This window comes from Nanorana parkeri, unplaced genomic scaffold (assembly GCF_000935625.1).
Source record: "Nanorana parkeri isolate BGI_ZX_2015 unplaced genomic scaffold, ASM93562v1 scaffold547, whole genome shotgun sequence".
NCBI lineage: Eukaryota > Metazoa > Chordata > Amphibia > Anura > Dicroglossidae > Nanorana > Nanorana parkeri.
The window spans coordinates 580,318-606,859 of NW_017306815.1; the positions used below are offsets into that span (position 1 = coordinate 580,318).

Sequence of the window (26,542 nt, forward strand, 5' to 3'; positions counted from 1 at the left end):
CGGCATACCCATAATTGTATAACCAATTTGTTTATTTTTAATTCCAAAGTGCATTACTTTGCATTTATCGACATTAAACCTCATCTGCCACATTAATGCCCACTCCCCTATTTTATCCAGGTCCTCCTGTAATGTTATAGTGTCTAAGTCCGTGTCTATTACCCTCCCTATTTTGGTGTCATCCGCAAACACGGAAATATCGCTGTTAACACCCTCCCCGATGTCATTAATAAATAAGTTGAACAATATGGGACCCAGCACAGAACCCTGAGGCACACCGCTCATTACACTAGCCCAGTCTGAAAAGGTGCCATTTACAGATACCCTCTGGACACGTTCCCGTAGCCAGTTCTCTATCCACGTACACACCACCTCATCTATGCCCATAGCACTCAGCTTGTGTAGCAAGCGTTTGTGTGGTACCGTATCAAAAGCCTTTGAGAAATCCAGATATACCACATCCACCGGCTTACCTCCGTCCATATCTCTACTTACCCCCTCATAAAAAGTTAGCAAGTTAGTTAGGCAGGAACGGTCTTTCCTGAACCCGTGCTGATTGTCATTAACTATCCCGTTTTCCTGAACAAATTCTACCAGATAATCCTTTATTATGCCCTCTAGCATTTTACAAACTTAGTGTCCCTTCAACTTTAAAAACTCCAGTTGCCCTTTGAACTTTCACCTTTTTTTTTTTATAGCATGCTCCTGTTATATGCATGTAAGGAAAGACTATATTCCCTTATTTTACTAACCGTTGTCCTTTCTTCTGGGTGGTCATGTGGTTTATCATTTGTCCTCATGTAAAATACAATCTGACCAACTTTCACTTTAGCATGTGTGTGTGTTTTCTCCTGCCAGGAATACAACTCTCTCGTGTACTCTAATAGGTCTTGACACTTGCTTTAAAGTGATTACATTTGCTATCTCATGCTGCCAAGTTTAATTCTATTAACAAGCCTAATTAGAAATCATGGTACAGTCTTGAAGTCTTAAATGTATAGTCAAAAGCTGTCAATTGTGGTACTTCAAAACCACATACACTTATGCTCTTGTATTGGCCAAGTGTGAATGTATATGCACTGTGCCAATGGCTCTCGCACCAGACTAATCTCAAATGGTCCAAATGAAACAAAGCCAGGCCAATTCCCAAGAACAGACAGCCACAGAGTCTTCGAATGTCACATAATGCTTATGTGACTGTCTCTCGATATGCTGGAGGATGCAACTAGATAAAATTACAAAATTCATGTGCTGAGATGCATTTGTTTTCACAGCAAGAAACTTTTATTTTTTGCACATTTTGAGATGCTGGAATGCCGTGTGCTGCGATATGGTTTCATTTTTCTTCAGGACATCGGGGTCACATAGGATCCCTTTCATCCGGCAAAACAAGTTTTTTGCCTGATGAAGGGGATCCTATGTGACCCAGAAACGTCGCACTAAGTGTATTATACTCTTCTGCATGTATGTTAATAAATAGACGTATTCTACTTATTGTTGGAGTGCCGGTGTCCATATCTGTTTATTTACTTTTAACCCTAGTGAATGAGTAGGGGTACAGGTACCGCTTACTAATTCAAAAGGGGGGGCAACATCTGGGTGCCCTCTTTATTAAAGAGGGTACCCCGATGCAAATAAGCCTCCCATGGGGGGTCAGGGCTTGTCCCCGTGTCCCCTTGACCCTGGAAAAGCACCCTCCCAATGCCAAGGGCATGTGCCCTGGTATGGTGCAGGGAGGGGGAGGGCACTCGCTCGTTCCACTGCCTTCCTGTCCTGCCGGGCATGTGCTCGGATTAGGGTCTGGTTGGGAATTTTAGGGGGACCCCCCCCGTTTGTTTTCCCCCAATAAAGGACCTGGTATGACTTTTGGAGGCAACTCCACGCACTACTTTTTTTATTTTTTTTTAACTCAGGGGGTTCCCTTCTCACTTTCCTACCAGACCTAAAGGGTGTGGAATGGATCTGGAGGGGGACCCCACTCCGTTCTTTTTTTTTTACATTTGCCGGCAGAACGGTCTGTTTCGGCAGACCTTTCTCACCGCTTTGGCTGTGTGTTCAGCTCAGCCGAAGCATATGTGTTCGGTTCGGGGTCCTTCGGCTGCGGTATGGGCTATAGTGAATAGCCCGAACAGAAGCCTTTCGGTTCAGATGAACCAAAGGGCTCTGGCAGCCAAAGTGAATAACCCTCATTATGTTTTTGTCTTATATAATGCTTTGCCGTCCATCAGTCTTCAGTTGCCATCAGTCTCCAGTTAATTGGCCAGAACAAAGGGTTCCCGACTGGCAACATACAGGTCCAGGTAAACAAAGAGAAAGTTCTAAATCTATTACTTCCTGTTTATAATTATAATCTATTGATGTCCTGTACAATACTGCATAGGCAAAGAATATAATGAAGTGATGAAAACAAGATGAAAACCAAACCCAGAGTGGGTTTCCTGCAACATGTCTGGCACAAAAATGAAAATACATTAAAATTTTGGATAGAGTGTGGAAATAATAGAATCTCTAGCAGGTTATAAAGGTCTGTGTCCCTGTAGAGATTTTCAGAGACAGGAAGCAAATTGAGATACAAAACGGCAAAAAACAAGATTTTAGTAAAACAAAAAAGAGTAATGTATGGACCTTGTCTTTAGTTGCAGTGTCCCTAGTTAAATTCTGTATTTGCTTTAGCAGCTAGGCTGTAGCAAGTCTAAGCATGTGTTTACTTGTCTGTGCTCTGCAGGTTTCTGAGAGAAGGTGATATATGTTTGGAGTAATATACCAAAATAGTTGGAGCAATATTCTAATATTCTGGGACTCTGCCCCAGATGGAGCCAGCGTGCACTGCTCTGCTGGATTTGCCCTGCTGGAGGGTCTGTCAAGAAGCAACTGAGCAGAAAGATGTCTACCTGGAGGGAGCATCTTCAACTGAATCTCCTGTGTCTAGGGAGAGCTACATTAGGTGTCCAGGGAAAGTGTCCAAGGGGAGCTAGGTAGAAACTACTAATACTGGACATAGCAATAAGGATTTATTGCTTTCAGATTAAAAGGTACCTGTAGCTGCTAAAAAGGGGTCAGGAGCCAACAGAGAGAGAAAGATCCATTCCAACTCAATAAGACAGTGATTCAAACATCTTGAACTATACCAGAGAAAGGCAAATGCAAGCTATACTAAATTGGGGTTTGGAAATGGAGATTCACCCTGCTACCTATGAAGGCCAGAGTTGCTGCCATCTTTCTCTGGTATCCTGTATCCCTAACCCTCTCTCCCAAAGCTTGACCAGCAAAACAATTACAAAAGTCTAAAGGGATACATTTGGAGAGGACAGCCTGCTCTACCACTTTGGGGGTCCACACCACCCTGAGAGAAATAGTGCTCCAGTTAAATTCTCTACCAGGTTTTTACTGACTGTCTTCCTTGTGTAGAATTCCCCATCACTATATATCTATACTGCCGCTAGTGTCCTATTTGGGAACGTGTCCCCCTTACTTTTGATCTGTGTGACACCCTATATGTCAGGTTGTCATAGGATGTCATTGGGACAGGAAGTGAGGAGGAAAACCCCATAAGGAAGATAGGCAGCAATAAAACCTGATGTTCTATCCCTTCCTCCCTCCTATCCAAAACCAAACACACCAGTTTTGGCTGGACATCAGCATCAATGATGTAAATGATTTCCTGCTATTGTTTATTAAAATGAATTTTGATCTCACATATAAATAGTGGACCACGCTATATTCCCTACTAAGACTCTGTCCTCTCTTGACCTCTTTAACTTCTTGTTTGCATTAACAGCACTTAGAACAAGAAAGAGAACAAAAAAAACCCCAAATAATCAAATCAAATTAAAAATTCAGTTTGATTTTCTTTCAAATTTACAAGCAAGCCAACATGAGTATTCCACTTTATATTTACAAGCCAGGGGCTACGGAAGTACAAAATACACTTCCAAAATGTGAAGTCCCCTTTCCTGACTGTTTATAAAGGGATGAAAGAGGCTCTAAGGGAAAGAATATTTTTCCATGTGGTTAAGCTCAGAGAAGTAATAAATTTCAACCAGGACCCAAGGCAGAATTTCCTGACATTATTTTTCTACAGCAAACCATTTTATGCTACTAGTGGCCTCACAACTGGAGAGCGCTATGTGCTGCCCGATTGACAGCTGTACAGGCACAAGAGCTCCTTATAAACTAGCAGTGTACATGCAAGCTGGTATAAAGAGACCTGCTATTTTCTCACACGCATTTCACTAGACTATTCATAATAAAATGAAAGAAGAAACCTTTTTATGGGTGTGGAAATATTTCAAAGTGTACTACTACATCTTGATTGGTGGCTGAATACCTCTGACCTAAATCTGACCTATGGAAAGTAACCCCCTTATCCTGCCCAAAAGGACACTGAAATACCATTCCCGCAGAAAAGAGTGATCTGACCTTCCTCCAATGCCAGTTCAGTAACCAAATGCAGGAGCGCTGGTCACATGATTTCTGCAAAAAATGTTAGGCAGGAAAAGCCAGCAAATCATAAGCTATGCCGTAACTCTGATCTTCAATGGCGATCACATGGTAAATTCACTAGCATTTGATAGTGTGATTGACTTTAGAATTTGCTCAGTAAATTATTTATTCTAATTAATGCTTCTTCTGGCTTTTATGAATTGAAAGTCTATATCTTAGTGCAGACTTCTGGCAAAACCTGTGAGCTAATCACACAAGCAGGAAATTACTTTTCTGTGGCATTCTATACAACAACACCATACTGAAGGCCTCCAGGTTGCCACAGTGCACAGAATATAGAACAGTTTTAGAAAATTACAGCAGCTTCAGATTAAAATGGAAACATCATTTTTAATATCATTAAATCACAAAATGGCTTTTGTAGCCATTTCAATAATACTATATAATTTTTTTTATGAAAGGGGAGTTTTCCTTTAAAGCTGAACTCCAGACAAACAGCTTAACACACAGACGAAATACATACTGTATGAGATAAGGTTGTACCTGCCAAAGCATTTGTATTTCTGACCATCTAGTTCTGAGATTTACACAGCTCTGCCAGACAGTACAACCTTGTCTGGCAGTGCAACGGACCCATACAGACCTGAAAAGTTCAGTAACACTTACAGATCTCCTGCCAACCCCCACCCTGATACTGGACTTAAAGCAGACCTTTACCCATATCTTTAAAATAACAACACACACACCTTTAGAGCCCATTCACACCAGGGCGGTTGCGGATCAGCGCAGCAAAAATAGTGCAGGTAGCAGTTCGAGCAGGCGGCGGTTCAGATCACACTAACTTGCGCAGTCGCATGAACGGTACCCCGTAGCAATGCATTGGATCATTCTTGTCGGCAGATCGGTACGGCCGAACCGCCCCAGTGTGAACGGGGTCTTAGAAATGTTTAGTAATGACAATCTACAAACACATACTTCTAGATCATTGTCGCTTTGTATTCTTTGCAGACCTTTTATTTATTTTTTCTTTCCTAGTCTTCTCAAGGTGGCCATGTTAACCAAGGGCAGGTTACTAATTCCCCATTTACTTCCTTGAACTCTGGCACATGTGACTAGGACATGTGACCATGCACATCATCTCAGGGGAGGAAAATGCCTTTGCCTGAGATCTCGTGAGATTACAGATGAGATTTCCCAGCAATGCTCTGCTAAAGTATCCTTTCCAGGATGCAATGCTTTGGTCACTTACATCATCATCATTTCAATGACAAGGCAATCCCAGTGTGCATTGCTTTGGCAAACTTAAGTAATGTTGCCCTTTCAAAGTAGGAAGTGAATGCTCTGCAAGTCTAAGTTTTTCAAAATCACAGCATTTTACACCTGACATGTCTATGTTATTATTAATCATCATACAAAGAGGGATGCATTGGTAGAATTAGATTTTTTGAGTGTAAAGGTCCGCTTTAAAGGAGAAACAGCACACTTATAAGCTCTCTGTCTCTCTCCTCCATTCAGCATGTTCCTTGTGCTGCTTCTCCCTTCCCCAGTCTGAGCTCTGTTGTACAGGGTACTGCAAGAGGTAGATACCAGGTCATATTAAGGTACTTATACAGCTTGAATTAAAGGGTAGGTCCACTTTTTCAGGTGAATTTAGTAAAATGGAATTAGCCCCTCCAATCTAGCCTGCCTGGAGTGGAGCTTTAAGGGGCAGTAGTGGCAGAATAGGAAGGGGTTCAGTATAGGTCAGCTTTAAGTAATTTTTAAAGGTACATATGCATTAGTCTTTCAGCTGTATTGGCATCATCATTGTGTTGAAGGTGGAGAACACCCTAGTTCATTACATCCCTTTAGCGACCAGCTCTTTAAATCTGTTATGCATTCTCAGCAGCTGGGAGACTTCAAGTGACCTTTAACTACTGCCCCTTAAACTTAAACTATTTAAATATACATGTAAACATATAGGGGGGAATTCATCAAGACTGGAGCAGGCAAAATTGGAGCATGGCTACCAATCAGCTTCTCCCTTCAGTTTGTTGAGTTAAGGTTTGAAAATGAAAGAGAGGTTAATTGGTTGCCATGCAAATTTTTGTCTGCTCCAGTTTTGATAAATTCCCTTCATACTGTTTTCTTGTACATGAAGATTAGCCTAATGTAAATAATGTTATCATTGAGGGTTAGTGGTATGAAATTCTTGTTTCTATGTATTGTTGTGTGTTGCTGATCCTCCTGTCTCATTGCAAATCTAGGAGATAGGATCCGTCTGATTCAAGACGGACTCTGCAGTCTTAAAAGGAGAACTATGGGGTAAGTGTTTTTCCCGGTAGTTCTCCTCAGGGTAACGGGAGGACATATACTAGCATCCTCCAGTGACCCAAAGCTCAGTATACCGCGAACTACAGCTTGCGGTATACTGAGACCGCTGCAGCCGGGACGGATCCCGACATTACTGTCGAGATCCACCCTGCTGCGTGATTGACAGCTGGCTCTGCCTATCTAGAAGCAGAGCCAACTGTACCCGCCCCCTCCCCTGTTCGTTACTCCAGTCAGCGCTGGAGGATCAGGGGGGGGGGATCCCTGCAGGGAGCGTGAGTGACAGATACGCCTCTGCAGGAGGGACAGGATCGAGAAGTGAGCAAGCGACGGTATGCGTTCGCTCACTTCTCGATCTATTGAGCCGACGTGTGACAGTTTCATTGTCACACGTCGGCTCGAACTATGAGGATGAGTGAAAATCACTTACCTCATAGATCTCCTTTAATGATGAGACCGTTCCAGTAGTCAGAGACCATTTTATCTTTGCCTAGTCTTTAGGTTGCACAATGGAGCTCAGAAGCAATGTTTGTTTCTTGTTTTTACTCATGGCAAGAAATAGGTGTTTTCTATACAAAATAATCGAATTTCAGAGCGAAGTGTGAATTTTTAATGGCAGATCTACTTGAAATACAAAAGCTGAACGTGACGGACAGGCTGTATGCCCTTAATGAAATAAAAACCATTCACTTGGCAGAGTGAATTATTTTGAAAAGTGTTTTACCTAGCTTAGTGAAGGAGAAGCTGTGTTCACTATGAATATCCAATCATGTAAGAGAAGTTACATAGTATTTGAGGTTGAATAAAGACACAGGTCCATCAAGTTCAACCTTTGTGTTTGTCCGTGTGTGCTTGTGCATGTGTGTGTGTCTGTGTGTGCTTGTGCATGTGTGTGTGTGTGTCTGTGTGTGCTTGTGCATGTGTGTGTCTGTGTGTGTGTGTGTCCGTGTGTGTGTCCGTGTGTGTGTGTGTGTGTGTGTCTGTATATGAGGCCCTATGTGGTCTAGTGTTTAAGAGTACCTGTACCCCTGTATGTACATGGAAATGACAATGATTTTTTAACATTTACTTTCAAAATAATTACTCTGATAAGTGTACAGTCTCTATTTGTTTAATAAATTAACCCGTGTCTTGAAAACGGGGCCCTCTGAGAAAGATTTGAGATAAATTATGTCATATATTTGTATGCGTCTGACTACTTTAATACACTATAGGACCAAAAGTTTGTGGACACCTGGCTATCACACTTATTTCAGCTGGTTGAACATCCCAGTCAAAAAACACAATTATTCATATAGAGTTGTCCTGCTATGCCTTTGCAGCTATAACAGGCACCACCCTTCTGGGAAGGTTGGGTACTAATTAGGGATGCACCGATATATTGGCCGCCGAAACATATGGGCCGAAAATGGCACTTTTGGCATAATGCCGAAAGAGCCATGTTTCGGCCGATACATCGGCGCATCCCTGGTTTCTTTTCTCCCCGCTGGGCGCTGCTCTCTGTTCCAGTGGGGAGAAAAGAAAGTGACAGCCGGCCGAGCGCTGGAGGATGAGAGCGCTTTGAGCGACCGGTGTCTCTCCTCCCACACCGCTCGGCCGCCTATCACAGTCCGGCAGAGCGGTGTGGGGGCGGAAACAGCGCTGTCACAGGAGGCTGGGCTCTCCTCTCTACACCGCTCAATCAGCCTCCTGTGACAGCGTGTCAGAGAGAAAAGCAAGGTACACACACTCAGCGACCAGTGATCGCTGAGTGTGTGTAGATAATTGAGGATATGGTATGTTAACTATATCCTCAATTATGAATGAATGGGAGTGATCTACATCACCCCCATTCATTCATAATTGTAGTTATAGTAAACATACAATGTTCTCATGTTATCAAGGAACAGGAACACTCATAGAGGATTCTCAACAGGGGACAAAGAAAAAGAGATTGAGGACTCTGTGTTCTCAATCTCTTTTTCTATTTTAAAAGGGAAATATCAGGGGTCTAATATTTCCCCAAAGCCCCTAAAAGTAAAGTAAAAAATAAAAATATTTAATAAAAAATGAATAAAAATAAATATAAAATTATAAAAAATAAAATATTTTAAACAATTGAAAAAATAAAAATAAAAAACATTTTCGGTATCGGTTTCGGCCTGACATTTTTTTTATTTCGGTTTCGGTTTTAAAATTTCCATTTTGGTGCATCTCTAGTACTAACATTGGGTGAGAAACCCTGGCTCACATTAGGAATTCCAATTCAGTAGGGTTGAAGTCAGGGCTTTGTAAAGACCAGTTGGCTTCCTCTACATTAAATTCCTTGTCTTAATGGAGCTTGATGTGTGCACAGGGGCATAATCACACTGCAACAGAACAGGCCTTCCCCAATTGAAAGTTTGGGGGGCACACAATTGTCTAAAATGTCTTTGTAAACTGTAGCATGAACAGTAATCTTCACTGAAAACAACTCAACAATTTGGAGGGCTGTCTCCATTTGGCCATATATTGTAAACAGGGTTAATACCAGAAATACATTAGTCAATGGACCTGTATTCCCCATAGCAACCTATCATTTTTTTCATGTCCTAAACGCTTAAAGGACAGCAGCTGATTGGATGCTATGAGGAAGAGACAATTTTTTTATCCAGGCCTCTTCAAGCATGGTAGGGCAGGTAAAATATCTTCATCAAAGAAAAGTGCAGCTGGAATAATTATTGTGAGTATTCTTATCCTCAACGATGAGGACACTGGCCTCTACTTTAGCAGCAGACTGAAAAACTTGGCGCACGTTGTTTTCATCTGTCACTATGATCTGCACAGGTATCAGATTTCAACGAAACTTCCACATTTACGAGACTTATACACCGCCAGGATTATAAACAACATTTAACCTATGACAGTCCATGTGAAAGACTTCTGCAGCCACCTCCAGTGTGGGACTGAGCCAAAACTAATCTACTCAGCCTTATCCACAGAAATAAAAAAAGGAAAGACGGGAGAAATTTGTCGCTGCCTACTTCCAGATGGATGTGTGAGGCAATAGACAAATTCACGCCCACAGTCTTGCCCGCTTAAGGCGAATAGCAAGCTTCCCTAATTAAAATAGTTGGTGTTTTACGATGGAAACAGAGCAATAAACACCTCCTCTACTATAAGCAAGGACTGGCCTCCATAGGGTGGAACAAATTAAAAGCATTCACAGAGAGATTAGTAAATAAATTAGTGTTTTTGTAAACTGAGAGCTGGGGACAGAGTTTGTTGACGAACAGAGGGCATAAGCCTGACTACTCAGTCATTGTACTTACAATGAATCCAGGGACTCCGGGAGGACCTGGGGGACCCAGTTCACCCTAAATCAAAAGAAAAAACAAATTCCGTACATTTAATAGCCTACTACTATTTGAGGACATCATTGCACACCTTTGACTAAAAGATCTGGTTTATATAAGGAAAGCAGTAGTGTTTGTGTTCCCCAAAGCAACCAATTTCCCCAAAGCACCGCCTATTTTTCTTTGTTTATTATAGCCCCAAAGGTACAGGGAATACCACCAGCCAAAGAGTATGTCCCATTACAACCCGCAGCTTCCAATCAGGAAAGGCCAACATTAAAATAGTGCAGACTGTCATAATTCTACTAATACGACAAATAAACATGATTCATAATGCATACTCCTGTTGAACGTGTCAAATAATTGAAAAGATTGCATTTATTTGGTCCTTGGAATATGCATTTTAGTGCACCAAGCAGATAAATTTCCCAGTTCCAATTTGTCACTCTGCACCACCATTGGGCTCATAGGTTGATCTAAGAACAAATGGGAGAAACAGGAAAACTAGGTAGAAACCATGAATTGAAAAGAAGTGATCTCTTCACATATGAGACCCTTAGGAATTGTAATCTAAATTCACTAATGTAGTACACGTGTAATTTTACCCCATATTGCAAGGATAAAGAAGGACCAACACCCCAAGAATCACATACACATCAGTTTTCCTCCACCAAACACCTTCCCATGACATACTTCACATGAGTTATGCTAATGTGGCTGGTAGGCTGAATCACTGGCTACAAAACTCAATGACCTAGAACAAATATGCAGATCAGGAGTGTCAGAAAAAAGGTCAGAAGTTTTTATTTGCATGTACAGTATGTTTCTAGGTTAGTCATTCGGAGAACTGATGCCCAAGATCAGCATGACAGACAGGCAACTAGCAGTTTCAGTATGGTTGAGAAGACAGCTATGACAGCCTGCATGTTTCTTTAACCATCGGTTTCTTTGAAGCAAACTGCATCACACTATAAACTGGGTTTTTCATTTATTATTACATTAAAAAGAGCACAGTGGGTTGAGTTAGACTCCATAGCAGGAGGGTAATAATGCCACAAATTCTAACATGGACAGCTCACCATTGAGTCTCTATTTGATATTAAAGCTGAACTCCAGGCAAACAGCTAAATACACACATACATATAAAAGAGTTGACTTTTTTGTGCCAAAGGGTTTGAATTTTTGTCCAACCCAATCTTTAGATTTGCACAGCTCTGCCACACAGCAAATTCTTTTTACTATAGGTCTCAACCCCACCCCCACCATGTGAATGGACAGAGAAAGGAGAAGCAGCACACGGATTAGCTCATACACTTGCTCTCTACTCTTATCAGCATGTTACTCGCACTGAAGCACATTTATTTGGCTCCTTGTGCTGCTTCTTCCTGTCCCACTCGGACCTCTGAAGTACAGCAGACTGCAAGAAGCTGATATCAAGTCAAATACAGGTACTTTTACTACTTGTATTTAAAAATACATTCAATTATGTATTAATATATACAGAGTTGCACTAATTTGTGCATTGTATACTTGTATGGAGTTAAGCTTTAAAAAACAATGATGGATACAGCCCACCAGCACAAACCCTCGCCTGAATTATCAGTTTTTGGTGGACTGACCCTCTAATATAAAGAGGGTTAGAGGAAAATGTCTAAAATGCATTTACATTGGTCCTACAATTAAAAAGAACAAACCCACGCAGGGGTAGGCAACCTCGGCACTCTAGCTGTGGTGAAACTACAAATCCCAGAATGCCTCTGGGAGTCATGCCTCTGGCTGTCAGTCTTGCAATGGGACTTGCAGTTTAATAACAGCTGGAATGCCACGGTTGCCTATCTCTTCTCTAATGTAATGAGGTTTTGATGACAATATCTGATGCGCATTTACGTTGGTCCCAGATTACAAATGTGTCCTCATTTGTTTACATTGATCAGTATTATTCATATGCTTTTTCTACGTGTAAAGCATGACCAGGAACATTCTTAATTTCCGTACCCCATTTAACAACCTACTCAAAAAATTAAACACTCCAAATTCATAATAGTTCTTATGCTTTATTATAAACTACTTACAGGGTTTCCATCAAGTCCTGGAGGACCCCTCTCTCCAAAATCACCAGGGAATCCCTACAAGAAAAGATATAAAGGAAAAAAAAAGGTTAAAAAAAACATGAGTGCTAAGCAACAGTTTCCAGCACAATACAAAGATTTACACGAAGAGAAGAACTGAATCAAGATAACATGCAAGAAGCGCAGTAAAAACAGCCAATGGCAGAGCACCATTAGAATGCTTTCAGCTCGTCCAAATGACTTGGAAAACTGACACACAGCATGAGGTTTTATAAATAAAAGTATTGTACTATCTGCAAGATCAAAATTAGAAAAATGTTTCTAGCAAAAAAAAAAAAGTATAGAGATCCTCCAAAATATTTTATTGCGTTATTGCAGGATTTCCAGTCATAGTCTATTCCAAAAAGTGTCTGATGATGTAATACTGCATGAGTAGAGTTTTAAGTTACAGGTGCTTCTATGAAAACATACAAAGGTTATTGCTTGGAGAAACAAATCATTTAGTCTACAGTTTCCATCGCAATCTGGCCACAAGGGTCCCTTTTGCTCTTAAAGTGACACTAAACTCAGGAGTTAAATCTTAATGCATTCAAGTACCCTATGAACAAAAATGTATCATGTTTGTGTATCACTCGGCTAGAACTCCTCAAATCATCTCTGAATTGGTGCTGATACGGTCCACTCCAAGCTCACTACTGTGATGGACTTTAGTCTCACGTTTAGTTTACTATTGGTATTGAGATTGTAGTCCATCACAGGAGAGCGATTGGAGCGGTGACTACTTTACAACACACACAGGGACCATGGGGAACAAAAGTAGCCACCCTCCAGAAGGAAGGACAGTGTCAGCACCAATTCAAAGATGCTTTGAGGATCTACAGATGAGTGATCTACAAATAAGTTAAAAGAGAACTATGGGGTCAGTGCTTTTGCCCATAGTTCTCCTAAGGGTAACAGGAGGATACAAACTAGTGTCCTCCCGTCACCCAAAGCTCAGTATACCGTGAGCTACAGCTCCCAGTATACTGAGATGCCGCAGCCGGGACGGATCCCGACATTACTGTCGAGATCCACCCAGCTGGATGAGTGACAGTTGGCTCTGCCTATCTAGAGGCAGAGCCAGCTGTACCTGCCTCATCCCCCGTCCGTTCCGCCAGTCAACGCTGGAGGATCGGACAGGGCAGGGGGGATCCCTGCAGGGAGCCGTGAGTGACAGTCAGGGCTCTCTGCACGGATAGATCGAGAAGTGAGTGAGCAACGGTATGCGTTCGCTCACTTCCCGGTCTACTGAGCCGTCCTGTGACAGTTTCATTGTCACAGGTCGGCTCAGATTATGAGTAAAGGAGAATTATGAGGCAAGTGATTTTCAAAGTATTGTTATTAGAGTTTATTCACATGGACACAGCGGTCTGTGTACTGTAAAAGCCATTAGGATCTCTGTGCCAAGCAGGTGTTGTGTAGAGCTTGTCTGTACAAATGAATGGAAGGCAGCGGTTCTGGTAAAGGCTTTACTTCCTTACAGGTATAAATGTATGTCCCTGGACTGCCTGCGTTTAGGGGCATATATACATTCCTGTACTTAAGTGTAAGCTCGGAGCAGCATTTACCATCGTACAGCTTCAACCTGTCGTTGATTTGTTAAGGCAGGCTCTCCACAACACTTATGGTTCATAGGTGCAGAAAAGTTTGTGTTTTAGGATACACAGACCTCCGCACCCATGTGAATGAGCCCCTACTGTTGTCAACCACAAAGAATAAAGACCCTAAGGGCCCAGTCAGGCTGCTTGTGGTGCAATGCGGGGTTTCGTAACATGCTTTGCATCAACACACTGCCAAAGTATGTTTAATGGACATGCAGCATTTTGTACAATGTAGTGCACCACAATGCACAGATGGTTCACATGTGTGTGTAGTGGTGCGTTAAAATGCAAGTGAACTATGCTGCGCTGAATGGCACCACTATGCATAGCACTTTGTTTTGTGCAATGTGGTAACATGTGGTATTCTGTGTTAAAAACACGTTACTGCAATGCGATAGTGTGAATGGACCTTAACACAAGAGCAGGGGTACTGGAACCTCTAGGTCAGACTTCATCACACAGACTGGCAGAGGCTAAAAGAGTGCAGAAGAGACGAATGGAAAAAATGGGACCCAGCCAAACAGAGCAGCTTTTCCTGGCCCCTCACACTCTCTCACCAAGTGTCTTGGAAGGCTCTTTGCTGGCTTGTAATGCAGATGCACGTGGGCTGTATGGAACACAGACAAAAAGCTCTTTGTTTGCGAAGAGGGGTACATTGCAAAAGAGGTGTCTCAGAGCTGAGCAATAACAGAGATCCCTAAAAAAAAAATCTGGAAAAGTCTTTTTATAGTCATATTTGGACTACATTTGCAGAGTATCTGCCTTAAAATCAGGCATTTTGAATGTATAATGTGGAATGGTAAATTGATATTATAATAAGGCATGACATTATGTTAAAAACACAAACAAGGGGCGCCTTTCCTGGTGCAGACAAATTTATTAAGAACAAAATCAAAAGTAAATGTGAAACATACTCACAAAGGTCGGCATGAGTAAGTGCATGGACCCAAGAGGAAGTCTATGATAACTGCACAACCGTGTCTGTGTGTCAGCAAAGAAGACTGTCTGATGACGCGTTTCCAGGGGGCACGCCCCCTTCATCAGATCTGATGAAGGGGGCGTGACCCCGGAAACGCGTTATCAGTCTTCTTTGCTGACACACAGATCTGATGAAGGGGGCGTGACCCAGGGAAACGCGTCATCAGACAGTCTTCTTTGCTGACACACAGATCTGATGAAGGGGGCGTGACCCCGGAAACGCATCATCAGACAGTCTTCTTTGCTGACACACAGACACGGTTGTGCAGTTATCATAGACTTCCTCTTGGGTCCATGCACTTACTCTTCATATTGTAATCATGCCGACCTTTGTGAGTATGTTTCACATTTACTTTTGATTTTGTTCTTAATAAATTTGTCTGCACCAGGAAAGGCGCACCTTGTTTGTGTTTTTCCCTAGATTTTGCAGTCTCCCTGGCTGGTTTGGGGCAGCATCCTGCAGACTTTCCACAACTTGCTTCCATTTTTTAACAGATTTTGTTTTGATTATACTTTTGATTATATTGGTATATCCTGGCTGAGCAGTCTTATCTGTCGCTTTTTTGTTCATATCTGTAATGACATTATGTTAGTTCAAGTCAACACATCCACAGCCATGGTTAAAGGGTATCTACAGGCAAAACTTTAAATGATAGTTTTGAAGAAAGGAGGGAAGGTTTGGGGCCACTGTCATCTTTTTAGAATTGTCTGGGTCCCCTTGGTGAGATTTCCACTCACTGCCTGCCACTGAAAACAACACAAATGTGAAGACATCTCTCAAAATTAAGAGGATAACCCTCTTAGACAGTTGTCACTGGAACTGGTGTGCCCATTGGAAGACTTCCCCTCACCTCCTGTTCCAATGACAGCTGTAACATTTTGGACTTCCCATCAGTTTCTGTCCTGATGACAATAGTCACCAGGACAAAGATAGATGGTGAATCTACCCAGCAGGGATACAGCCACCAAAAAAAACTTTCACAGAGGTGTTAACCCGTTTTAATTCCATCCAAAATTAAACAAAAATGGCATTATTTATATTTTAATAAGTTTAAAGTGAAACTCCATATTTATACCTTGGAAAAACAAAATCCAGAGACGCGTCCTATGTGCATCATTTTTTACAATTGCTATAGTCTCATTTTAATTCCTCATTTGATACTGTATGTTCATTGTCTCTGATCCTAGGATTATATTGGCTGGGATTAAAGTGTACCCTAACAATGAACTCCTCTGATTTGTACCCATTTGGTCTGGTAAATATTACAATTTAAAAAGTGTTTCACTACAGCTGTTCAATAAGTGCAAACAAAGTACCTGTTGGTCATGTCAAACATTTTGAGATCTGGTAACTTTTCTCCGTCTGGTCAGTTAGCATTGTGCCCAGCTCTCTCTGTGAGCTACAAAACACATTTGCCCTATGTTATGAAGAGGAGGTGTTCTCTAGTCTTAACACCTTTCCTATACTAGCTTGACAATGCTGCTCTTCCACAGATACTATACAGTCAATGAGCGTTGTCACCCTAGAAAAGCATCACCAGGTGAAAAAAAAATGGAAAGAAGCGTGAAAAGAAGAAAAATAATGCAGCCGCCACAGCTATGCACCATTAAGCTGCAATATATTACTCTTGGGTTTAGACATGCTCTAAAGGAAGAGAAAATCAAAAAAAAAAACATCCTATCAATACATAGCAGGCACCAATACATAGCAGCTCTTACATCAGCCTCACTCCCCGGCTTCCAGTATTTGCTGTCAGAGCCCCCACAAACATCCAGTACACCAAGGTCCAAAGCCCATAAGTACAGCCTCTCTGCCTCCCACAATGCAGCACTCAGAGCCTCTGTGGGAGATCTCTACTCCAGGACTCATAACTAACATTTTAGATGTTCGCTAGCTTTTAGGAAGAAAGAGGAACTGAGACACAGAGCGTGATCAAAACCTGTCACTAAACTTTCTTCTTCAGACAAAGAAAAAGTCCTCTACCCCTTCGTCATTACGGCCTGTTGAGTATCACCTCAGCTGGGCTCTAGATAACCAAGTACACTGGAGCCCAACAACAATCTTCATTCAATTCGATTGATTAAACTACAGCAGCATCCAATGGTAACAATACAAGACTGCTAATGCGTTTCAGCTATACATCATTTCTATGAATTAAGGCTGTATAGCTGAAATTCATAAGCAGTCTTGTATTTTTAACCTCGGATGCTGCTGTATTTTAATCAATAAAGGTGAATGGAGATTGCAGTCCAGCGCACTAACTTTTCTTTATTCTAATCAAAACTGAAAAAAAGTGTTTTGGCTGAAGTTACATATTAATTTTAAGAGTCCATGTATTTGCTAATGCTAACCACTGACAAGACACCTGACTTGAGTGTGTATCATACAGCTTTTCATTCAATGAATACTTTTTTCCTGGTATCCTCTGGTAAACCTAACGTTAACTGAGATAGAATATTTATTTACACCTACATGACCCCTCTGACTGGCTGAAGGAACTCATTTTGTCAACTGACACTCGCCAGATTTCATAAGAGGTTGCGAACAAACTTCCCATGCGGACCCAAATCCAAGCAGAGGTCTTACAGGAACTGTTATTTATGCGCTAAATCCTGGTGATGTCACTTCACAGCCTGATGACCTCACTTTTAAGTGGAACACATGAAGCCGTGGCAATGTGAAATCTCCAGATTCTAAATTGTCTTATACAAACTGTTACTGGCTGCTGCTATGGTTACGGAGGGGCTCAGCCAAACAAAGCAGACAGTTTTTGCTTGCCATGCCCCTCTTGCACTTCTAAAAGGTTAGAACAATACCAGGGGAACTCAATAAATCTTTAAAACACCATGATTAATCCTCCAGGAGGGAATATTGTCTAATGAGATGGGAATAAAGTAATGCAACTGTGATTAGCACAAAGTTACCAGTTTGAGTAGACAAGCTATATGTATATTTAATACTTAATAATATATGCATCATTAAAGTCGTCTCTTCCAGCTGGCTATAATATAACATTTAAGCAGAACTCCAACAGCTTAACAAAAAGATAAAATATGTAAACAAATGTAAAATGCCAAACTGTAATTTAGCTGCTCTTGTGATTCACTAATGCCATTCTGAACTGGCAGGAAGGAGACATCATTATTTCCTGGTGCAGCTTTAGATTCCTCTGCCACTCATCAGTTGACTGAGCTATAAACACGTATCATTACACTGATGGGTTCCTTCCTGTGCTCTCCTCCTTTTGTATGCTGCCTAGAGTGTCTCTGTGCAAAGTTAAGTTCCTGTAAAAAAGACCAGTCACCCCCTGTCTGCTCTCTGTAACTGGTCTTGACACGCAATAATAGTTTTAAATTCAGGCAACGTTGATGTAATCAAATCAGTCCTGCCTCATTCAGAGGGATTGCATATTTTAACTGTCAGTGTCTCTCCCCGCCCAGCTTTCTGCTGAACCTACCTATTAGCGGTCACACAGAACAGGTCTTTAGATGATGTCACTGACTGATGGAGCAAGGTGGGTACAAATATTGAGGGATGATGCGGAGGGACAAAGGAGGCTGGTGGGGGGGAGTGTGGGGGTGAGCTTTAAACACCACCTTTAGCTCCCAGTGCCTGAAAACATGGTGGACTGGCAGAACTGTGCAAACACAAAGCTTGATTGACTGGCTGGCTGTACACAACCTATGGCCAGTAAGGGCTCATGCACATGACCGTAATTCATATACTGATATCTATGCATGATCTTGCTGTTAAAGTCACTTTGATTTTACGGATCTTTATGCGGCATAATGTTACTGATGTTAATGCACCTGTGTGCATGGGCTCATGGCATATAATACTGCTGCATTCACATGTATAGAAAACTGCATGATTTACAGCATTATTTGGGGCCGTGTGCATAAGCCTCATTTTATGATTTTAATCTTTACATTAACCCTTTCGCTGCCAAGCCCTCCGGGAAAAAAATTCAAATCAGCTGGCCAAGCCATTTTTGAATTTTCTGCATTTTTTTTCCTATTGATTTCATTTTCAACTGCTGCGTTGCTAGCGTTTGTAAAAGACCCCCCAAACCATATATTTTCTGAAAGCGTAGGCCCGGTAGAATAAAAAGATGGTGATACTAAATGTGTAGGCCCTGCGATAATTGCGCAAATGTTTCTCAAATTAATATTAAACCGATAAAAATACACAATTCAATTGTTAAAACACACCAAAATCAGTATCCGTGCACAAAAAAAATTATTTTCTGACTAAATCTAAAAGATAAAACTGTATTGAGTTAATAAATAACAAATTTTTGCGAAAAGGTATAAAAATGAAGGTATGCAAAACTGTAAATAATCGACTTATGTAAAAAATAGTTTTGGTGTTTGTGTTGTGATAAAATGATACAGGTGTATATTTAATTGCAACACAAGGTATCACAACGCATGGCAATGAGTCACAAAGCTTTGCCATGCGCTGCCACAGTTAATTTAATGTTTTTTTTAAAAGAAAAAAAATAAAAAAGATCATGCACTGCGATGCATTCTAACAACGCACTAATTACTTATCGATCCTCTGTACGGCCACGCACAGTGCCGCTGTCATCCGGAAACTGACATGATGACAGCGGTTCCGTTCTCCTCACCGCTCAGCCATCCTGAAACGTGTGGCTTCTCCCTGCAAGCCGACGCTTGCAACTCCGCCCCACCCCCCAACCCTGGATGTTTTTTTTTATCCCCGTTGCCACAGCCCCTACAAGCGGGGGACAGCAGCGGGGATCCCTGCCTGGAGCGGCTCCAGATGCCGGCAACTTTTGCCATTGATTTGATTTTCAACTGCTGCGTTGCTATCGTTTGTAAAAGACCCCCCAAACCATATATTTTCTGAAAGCGCAGGAGCTGAAAATAGCGGTCATCAGCGGCTTGTGAGCCGCTGTTGACAACTATTAATTTAAAGGGGACCGTCTGCTGAACAGTTCTACTATAAGCTGATGGTCGCTAAAGCGACCATCAGCTTATAGTGGAACTGTAAATGCCAGGTCCGTACAGCATACTGAGCTGGCCAGCTGGAAGCACTTTTGTAGCTCCGTATGCCGTACGTCCTTGGCAGCGAAAGGGTTAATAGAATGAAAAAGAATGTAGCTGGTGTTTTAATTTAAAGCCAAGTATACATTGAAAAGCACCTTCAGATGTTACATATGTGTGTAGATTTCTTCTTAGAATCATTACCATATACTGTTAGGGCTGTATGATATCACAAGGCAGTTAGCGGGAACAATACTACCAAAGAACTTCTACACACACACACACAGCACTTCTTATGTTAGAATATGACCCTCAAACTAACAAACGTTGGGGGCCCCAAATAGAGGACGACATAAGTACAGTACTGATCAGTGCCCCCTTGGACAGCACATGCTGTATACCACTGGCCAGCTTGCTCGACAAGACGAGTTCGATGTATGCAGAAACATCTGATTTTGCTTAAACTCTCTTTCTTTCTAGGCTGGGGAAATAGCTATTCTGGCAAACCTTACGGCAGTCTTTGCCAATACAATCAGGATCCAGAAATAGGCCTGCGTTTTCCTGCTGGCTCGGAGGTAAATGATTACCCAGTCAGCCTTCGAGTCTTGTACGTGAAATGCAAGCACAACGCCAGCTGGCTGGATCCAAGTGAACATTGTTGTGTAAGAATAAAACATTTCTTTACATTGTGATTATAAAAGATGAAAGTGTCAATGATTTAATTCCCTAATGTGGAGTCTGTTAACCCATTTCCTGCTCTGAATCGAATTCAAGTCTTCAAAAATGATCACCCAGACAAGGCACAATGCCAAGTACCACAGACTTGAACTGTTCTTTGGTTTGGCAATTACATTTTAGTTATACCATGAAATCGTCCATCCATCCAACTATATGTTTTGGAGTTGAGGGAGATTAATTCTAAGCATGAGGCTTTTAATGTCAAAAAAACTGTGCACCTGACCCCAAGGGTCATGTCAGATATCAATGTGACAGACTTTTTACCCTTTCTATGGAGTCGCTTGCTCCCTTGCTGGCAAGACATGCAAGATGTAGCTTTCTTTCTGGTCTGTGAAATTCTACAGCATTCCCGGCCAGCAAGGAAGCAATTCCATTTAGGTAGGTGATTTTTTTGCCTGGGAGATTCTGCTGCTGGCAAAGTGTCACCAAAGGCAAAATCTCCCAACATCACAGTTACCCCACACTAACGCAGAACTCAACTTTGGCGAGGACATGGGCATTGTAGCTATAACGTGCTAAAGTATGAACATCTTACTTGCACAAAATAGCAGACTTGCTAGTTTGATCTCCTGACAGATTTAGGCTCATTGTTGCTGCTCCATCACAGCCATTTTCTCCGGCAATTTTTCTGGACGGTCTTCTTCCTTGTTACACCATTGAAAAATGATGATGTAACTCTCGTGTAAACAAGTTACCCTATCCTGGCACCTGGCTTCAATCTAGCCATCTCCCTGCCACAAGTGGACCAAGAGTGCGCACTGCACTGCTAGTTTTCTATCTATTTTTGAGCCATGATTTAAAGTGACATTAAAAAGGCAAAAAAATGTTTCCCTCCCCCCAATGTAAATGTTAGCACTTACCTTAAATGATGTCTCTTTTTCCGATCTTCCTCTTCTTTCCCCATGTTTTCATCTGTCCCTCCAGCGGTGTGACGTCACTCCGATCCAGCGCTGACTGCTCTGTCTCTCCGATCCAGAGGTGTCTGCAGGCGGGTGCACGCGTCCATAGACTTACCTTGCGTCTCTGCTCTTCTCCCGGCCGAGAATCGGAAATGCGCATGCACCCGCCCCAAGATCCTTTGCGGCCGTACGAGCAGTTCCTGATTCTCGGCGCGGGAACGAGCGGCGATAACGAGGTAAGTTTTTAATGATTTTAAGCGTTTTTTTTTTTTTTACACTTCTTGCCTATATCTACTGCATGCTAGCAGTAGATATAAGCAAAAAAAAAACCGGAGGGTTTAGAACCCCTTTAAGAGAAATTTGTGAACCACAACTGTATGCCCATAAGCTTCTGAAGAAGTGGCAGTACCGTGAAACGCGTAGAGAAAGAGTTGAGCACCTCCCCATGGACAAATATCTGTAATTATCATGGTTATATACACATAGAAATTACTTGGTTATCTATTGTATACCATTTGAGGAGGTGCAGGTTCATTATAGGCATACAATTTCACAGTTTTGTAAATAATACTATGTATGTTAAAGATTTTAACCTTGCTATATATTTTGAACAATGTACACAATAAAATACACTTTTTATATACAAATTGAAGTGGTCATAGTAGTGCCTAAAAAGTAAATGTTTTCTGTTTTTTCGTATCCACTGTTATTATTCATGTTTTGTTAGTGGCTAGGCTGACTATCACGAGACACTGGGAAAGCATTGATGCTCCCAATATATCCAAAACCCTAAATATTAAAAAAGTTATAATATAAATCAACATGATCTATATTATTTACGATTCAATTGCTTGGTTGCAATGGTTACTAACCATCGATAATTACTGTGCATTTGTTATGCATAGACCCTAGTTACCCTATATTCTGCTCTGCAATTCTATTTTTTGGGTATAATTATGTTTTTTTCCTCTATATACATATGTTCTACATATACTCATGTCTTTATGGATATATTTTGTACTCTTTTGTATATCCCGTGTTTACTGTATATATTGCAAATTTTCTCCTAATAAAAATTATTGAAACAAAACAATGTTAAATTTTTTTTTGTTACGTTACTGTTTGGCTTTGGAGAAATATCAGGGGTCTAAATAGACCCCTGATATTTCCCTTTTAAAATAGAAAGAGATTTAGGACACAGAGTCCTATATCTCTTTTTTTGCAGCCAGTTATGAATGAACAGGAAGCCTATACTGAGTGCTCCTGTTGTGCTCCATAGTATGAGTTACTATGTCCACAATCATGAATGAGCTGGAAGTGATGTATAGCACTTCCTGTTCATTCATCCTGTTCATTCATAACATAGCAGCTGTCTCCTCCCCGCACCGCCCCACTCGGCCTCATGAAAGCTTCTCTCCTCCCTGCTGGGCACCAGCAGCTGGATCCTCTGTGTACCCTTGTATCCCTGCTGTCTCTGCTGATACAGGTGGGGGCGAGCAGTTGTCACAGACCGGCATCCAGGAGAGAAGCTGTCAGGCTGCACTGAATTTTTGGCCGTTATGGTACTATAGGCATTTTACCCATAGTGCCATTTTCAGCCGAAATATTTCGGCAGCTGAAATTTTGGTGCATTCCTAGTTATAATCATTGGCAGCTTTTACATCACTTTGTGACCTCACTGGGTAGAATGTCGCCTCACTTCCTTTTGGGGTCACAGGGCACAAAGAAAGGATAAAAAAAATCCCAGTGGAAGCACAGAGATGCATAAGTTCTCTTACTGACAATGCATTCATCTTCTTCTCTCCAAGTTCTTTCCAGCTTCATCTTCATTCAGATGCAATTCAGATACAGCATCTATTTTCAGGATTAAGATGCTTGTCCATAGATGATGCAGTCATATAAATCCTGCACCATGTGTGTCTTTATGTGCTTGGCAGAGTGCACACTTTTTTTTTTGTACAAAGGTTGGCCTCCCCCCTCCTGCCTCTTACCTTATGAGCTGCCAGAAAGCATTACAACAGTCCAAGTGAGGGTCAAATGAGGAAGGGGACTGAGGAAATGCTTCTTCCTGTCTGCAGCAAACTGAAGACATCATTCTTATAAGGGATTGCTCTTCTGTGACGTACTATAAACACTTCAACATAACTCAAGGATTTTTTAATGGTTAAAAAGTAGAGCTAGTTGTTTTAGAAAAATATGCTGTTGCTGTATAGTTACCTATCAGGAATTTATTTATGCAGACTTGTAAAGTTACTGTGAGGTCCATCTTAGCATGTAATGGAATCTAATAGTTAACTCTGACCCTGACCTGAACACCTTACCTAACCCTTAGAATTAACCCTTAGCCTAAACCCTAAGGCCAGAAAGGCACCATTATCCATACCTTAAAAGGCTTGGCTCAATATACCCTTTAACCTAATTGTTAAAATATCACCATAACTTTAAATATACTTGATAATAAAAGCAACACGAAACATTCCAGTACTAAAAGGTAAGCACACCAGTGAGAACGTACAGATCAGCATTTCGTCAGCAGAGAATGATGAGAAAGCTAATTAGACCCTGCTCCATTGATAAACCCAGCACTAGCAATAGAGAGAAGAGTGGCTGAACAACCAAACCACACAGTATAGAATAAAATAGGCATACATCTGGCAATTTTCTAGTCAATTTTAACCACTTTACATCCACTGGGAATCACATATATAACTAAAAAGTAATCTCCAGAAACTAAGCAATCTGCAACCCATGCACTCAATCAACTACCATAATTTGGTTGATTGTGAAGTCAATACTTTGCAATAAATCAACAGCTTTAATACAGTATATTAAAAGATAGAATCAAAAACTGAAAAAAGCTACACCCATACTGTCAAAAGCTAATGGATTTTTCAGCCGGGTTCAATCTCCTTATTGTTGATTGATACAACCATTTTTGGTTTTAAGTATCAAGTAATGTCTTAAATAAATACTCCTCCCTGATATGCACAGATAGTGGTGGGGGAGCAGGGAAATGGAGGAGAGGAAGGTGTAAAGTAAAACTCAACTCAAAAGTCCCACACAATCCAGTACCTCTATATCCCATCTTCCTGCAACCATATGTATCAAAAGATTCCTCGAAGACTTCCATAGTGAAAAATGCTGCATAATACACAGCAGCAGGCAGAGTGGCTGGAAAACTACTAAATACAAAAGGACTTGGCACTGGAACTTTACAGCACAAAATAAGTGTTTACTGTACTAGATTTAAGCACATTAACAACACAGAGAACAAGTGTTTTTAAGTAAACCTGACATGGCCATATTATGAGGGCTGCCATTGTGGACTTCTTTTTCTTACAAAGTGCAAGTTCCTTGGCTGTCATGCTCATTCTGTGACTTCACTACTTAGGGGTCCACTTATAAAGCGGCGTTAAGGGGTGAGAGAACTCTGTGAGAGACTGCAGGCTCTACACCACGACCCTCATTTTATGAATGGGATATAAAATGCTGGCCACGATTATGAAGCAAGACTGAGGTGTCCACCAAAGTGTGGATAATAGTATTCACTCTCCATTTTAAATTGGACTCTTAAAGGAGGACCATGGGGTGAGTGAATTACACTCCTCCCCATAGTCAGAGCCGAAGTGTGGCTGTCACACGTTGGCTCTATTGATCGGGAAGTAAGCTAAAACATACCACTGGTCACTCACTTCCCGATCATCTGCTTGCAGAAGGTGGTGACTTCAGTCACCGCATCCCGCACTGCACTGCACTGGAATGCAGTGCAGTGCGGTACTGCGTATTCCAGTGCGGCCGATCACACTGCGGACGGGAGGTGCAAATGAAACGCACTTCCTGTAGCAGAATTTGTCAAGCCGAAACTGAAAATGACAAATATGGCTCCCAGCCTGTAGGGCAGAGGTGGAACAGAGGCAGAACAGGGACAGGACGGGGTGGGGCAGAGGAGGAACACGGGGCGGCAGCGCAGGTACATCGGGAGAATGCAGTCACAGCCGTATCTCCTTTCCGCTGGTGCCGGCTGCAGTGGTCTGTGTCTCAGCTGCCTATGCCGATACAGGTGGGGAGAGCAGCGGGGGTTGAAAAGCGACACAGACTGCTGCAGCCAGCACCAGCGGGGAGGAGAACGGAGAAGCAGAGCGGTGGCAACTAATTGTAAATCAACTAAACGATGATGAGAATCGCTGCCAACGATTCTCATTATCAATTATAATCGATTAGTTGTTGCAGCACTACTTACAATCTCCTCCCCCAGTTAACTGTTCTCACATTTTGGTTACAAAATGCCTGTTTTTACCATTCAACATGAACTTAGTAGATTATACAATGAGACTGTAAAGTGTATGGCCAATTAATAAAAACTGAAGTGACACCATCCTTGTGTGCTGGGTAAAACAAGAAAGTGCTGTGTATTCTCAGCAGATGAAAAGTAGGTAGGAGCTGGGTAGCTATAATACTATATAGTATTGGATAGTATGTACTGGGATTTCCAACATAATGTTGAACTAATATTGATGTACTGGAATGTAGAAGGCCTCAAAGTTAACAATCTTGGTCAAAGCAGAAGGATCTTAATATTTCAAGATCTTTCGTGAGTTAAAGTATGTAAGATTTCAATTTATTAACTGTAAATTTTGAGAAATACAGAAATAAGTTTAGCCTCTGCCAATAGATACTTCAGCCTTTGCATGTCTTCCTCTATATTACTAAGCAATTCACCCAAATGACAACAACAGCTTGTTCATCGCAAGCAACTATGTCCAGCCAGACCAGCAATCCTGAGCTGTTCAGTGGTTGGGACTAGACAAAGATAGTAGAGTACAGCTGCTTAGCTGTCAGGCACTCCTCTGCACAGCTACTGCTAGGGTTACAAAGTGAGTCATCATATTCCCATATAGGATATGTTTGAAAAATGGCTAATGCCAGATGATCCAAGCCATCATTTACATAACACACAAGGATGGTGTCACTTCAATTGCAAAGTTAACTGGAAAAGCTGCACTTCCAGAAGAGTCACACAGAGGGAGCAGTTGAAGATGAATTAGTAAAAATGGAGGAATGTTTGTGTTGCCCTTAAAGTGTGACTATAGGCAAAATCAAAAATGTTTATCCGAGTCCCCCGTGTAACAGCTGTATTACTT

The 26,542-nt window shown here is 41.6% G+C and overlaps 1 protein-coding gene across 1 annotated transcript in view; it reads right to left on the reverse strand.

Moving 5' to 3' along the window:
- Positions 1-26,542, reverse strand: part of COL27A1 (collagen type XXVII alpha 1 chain) — a 310,533-nt gene that overhangs the window by 190,930 nt on the left and 93,061 nt on the right. The window contains exons 13-14 of the mRNA XM_018561833.1: positions 12,140-12,193; positions 10,044-10,088 (exon numbers count right to left, since the gene is read on the reverse strand). Of these exons, the coding sequence (XP_018417335.1) occupies positions 10,044-10,088; positions 12,140-12,193 (99 nt within the window). The remainder of the gene's footprint in view (positions 1-10,043; positions 10,089-12,139; positions 12,194-26,542) is intronic.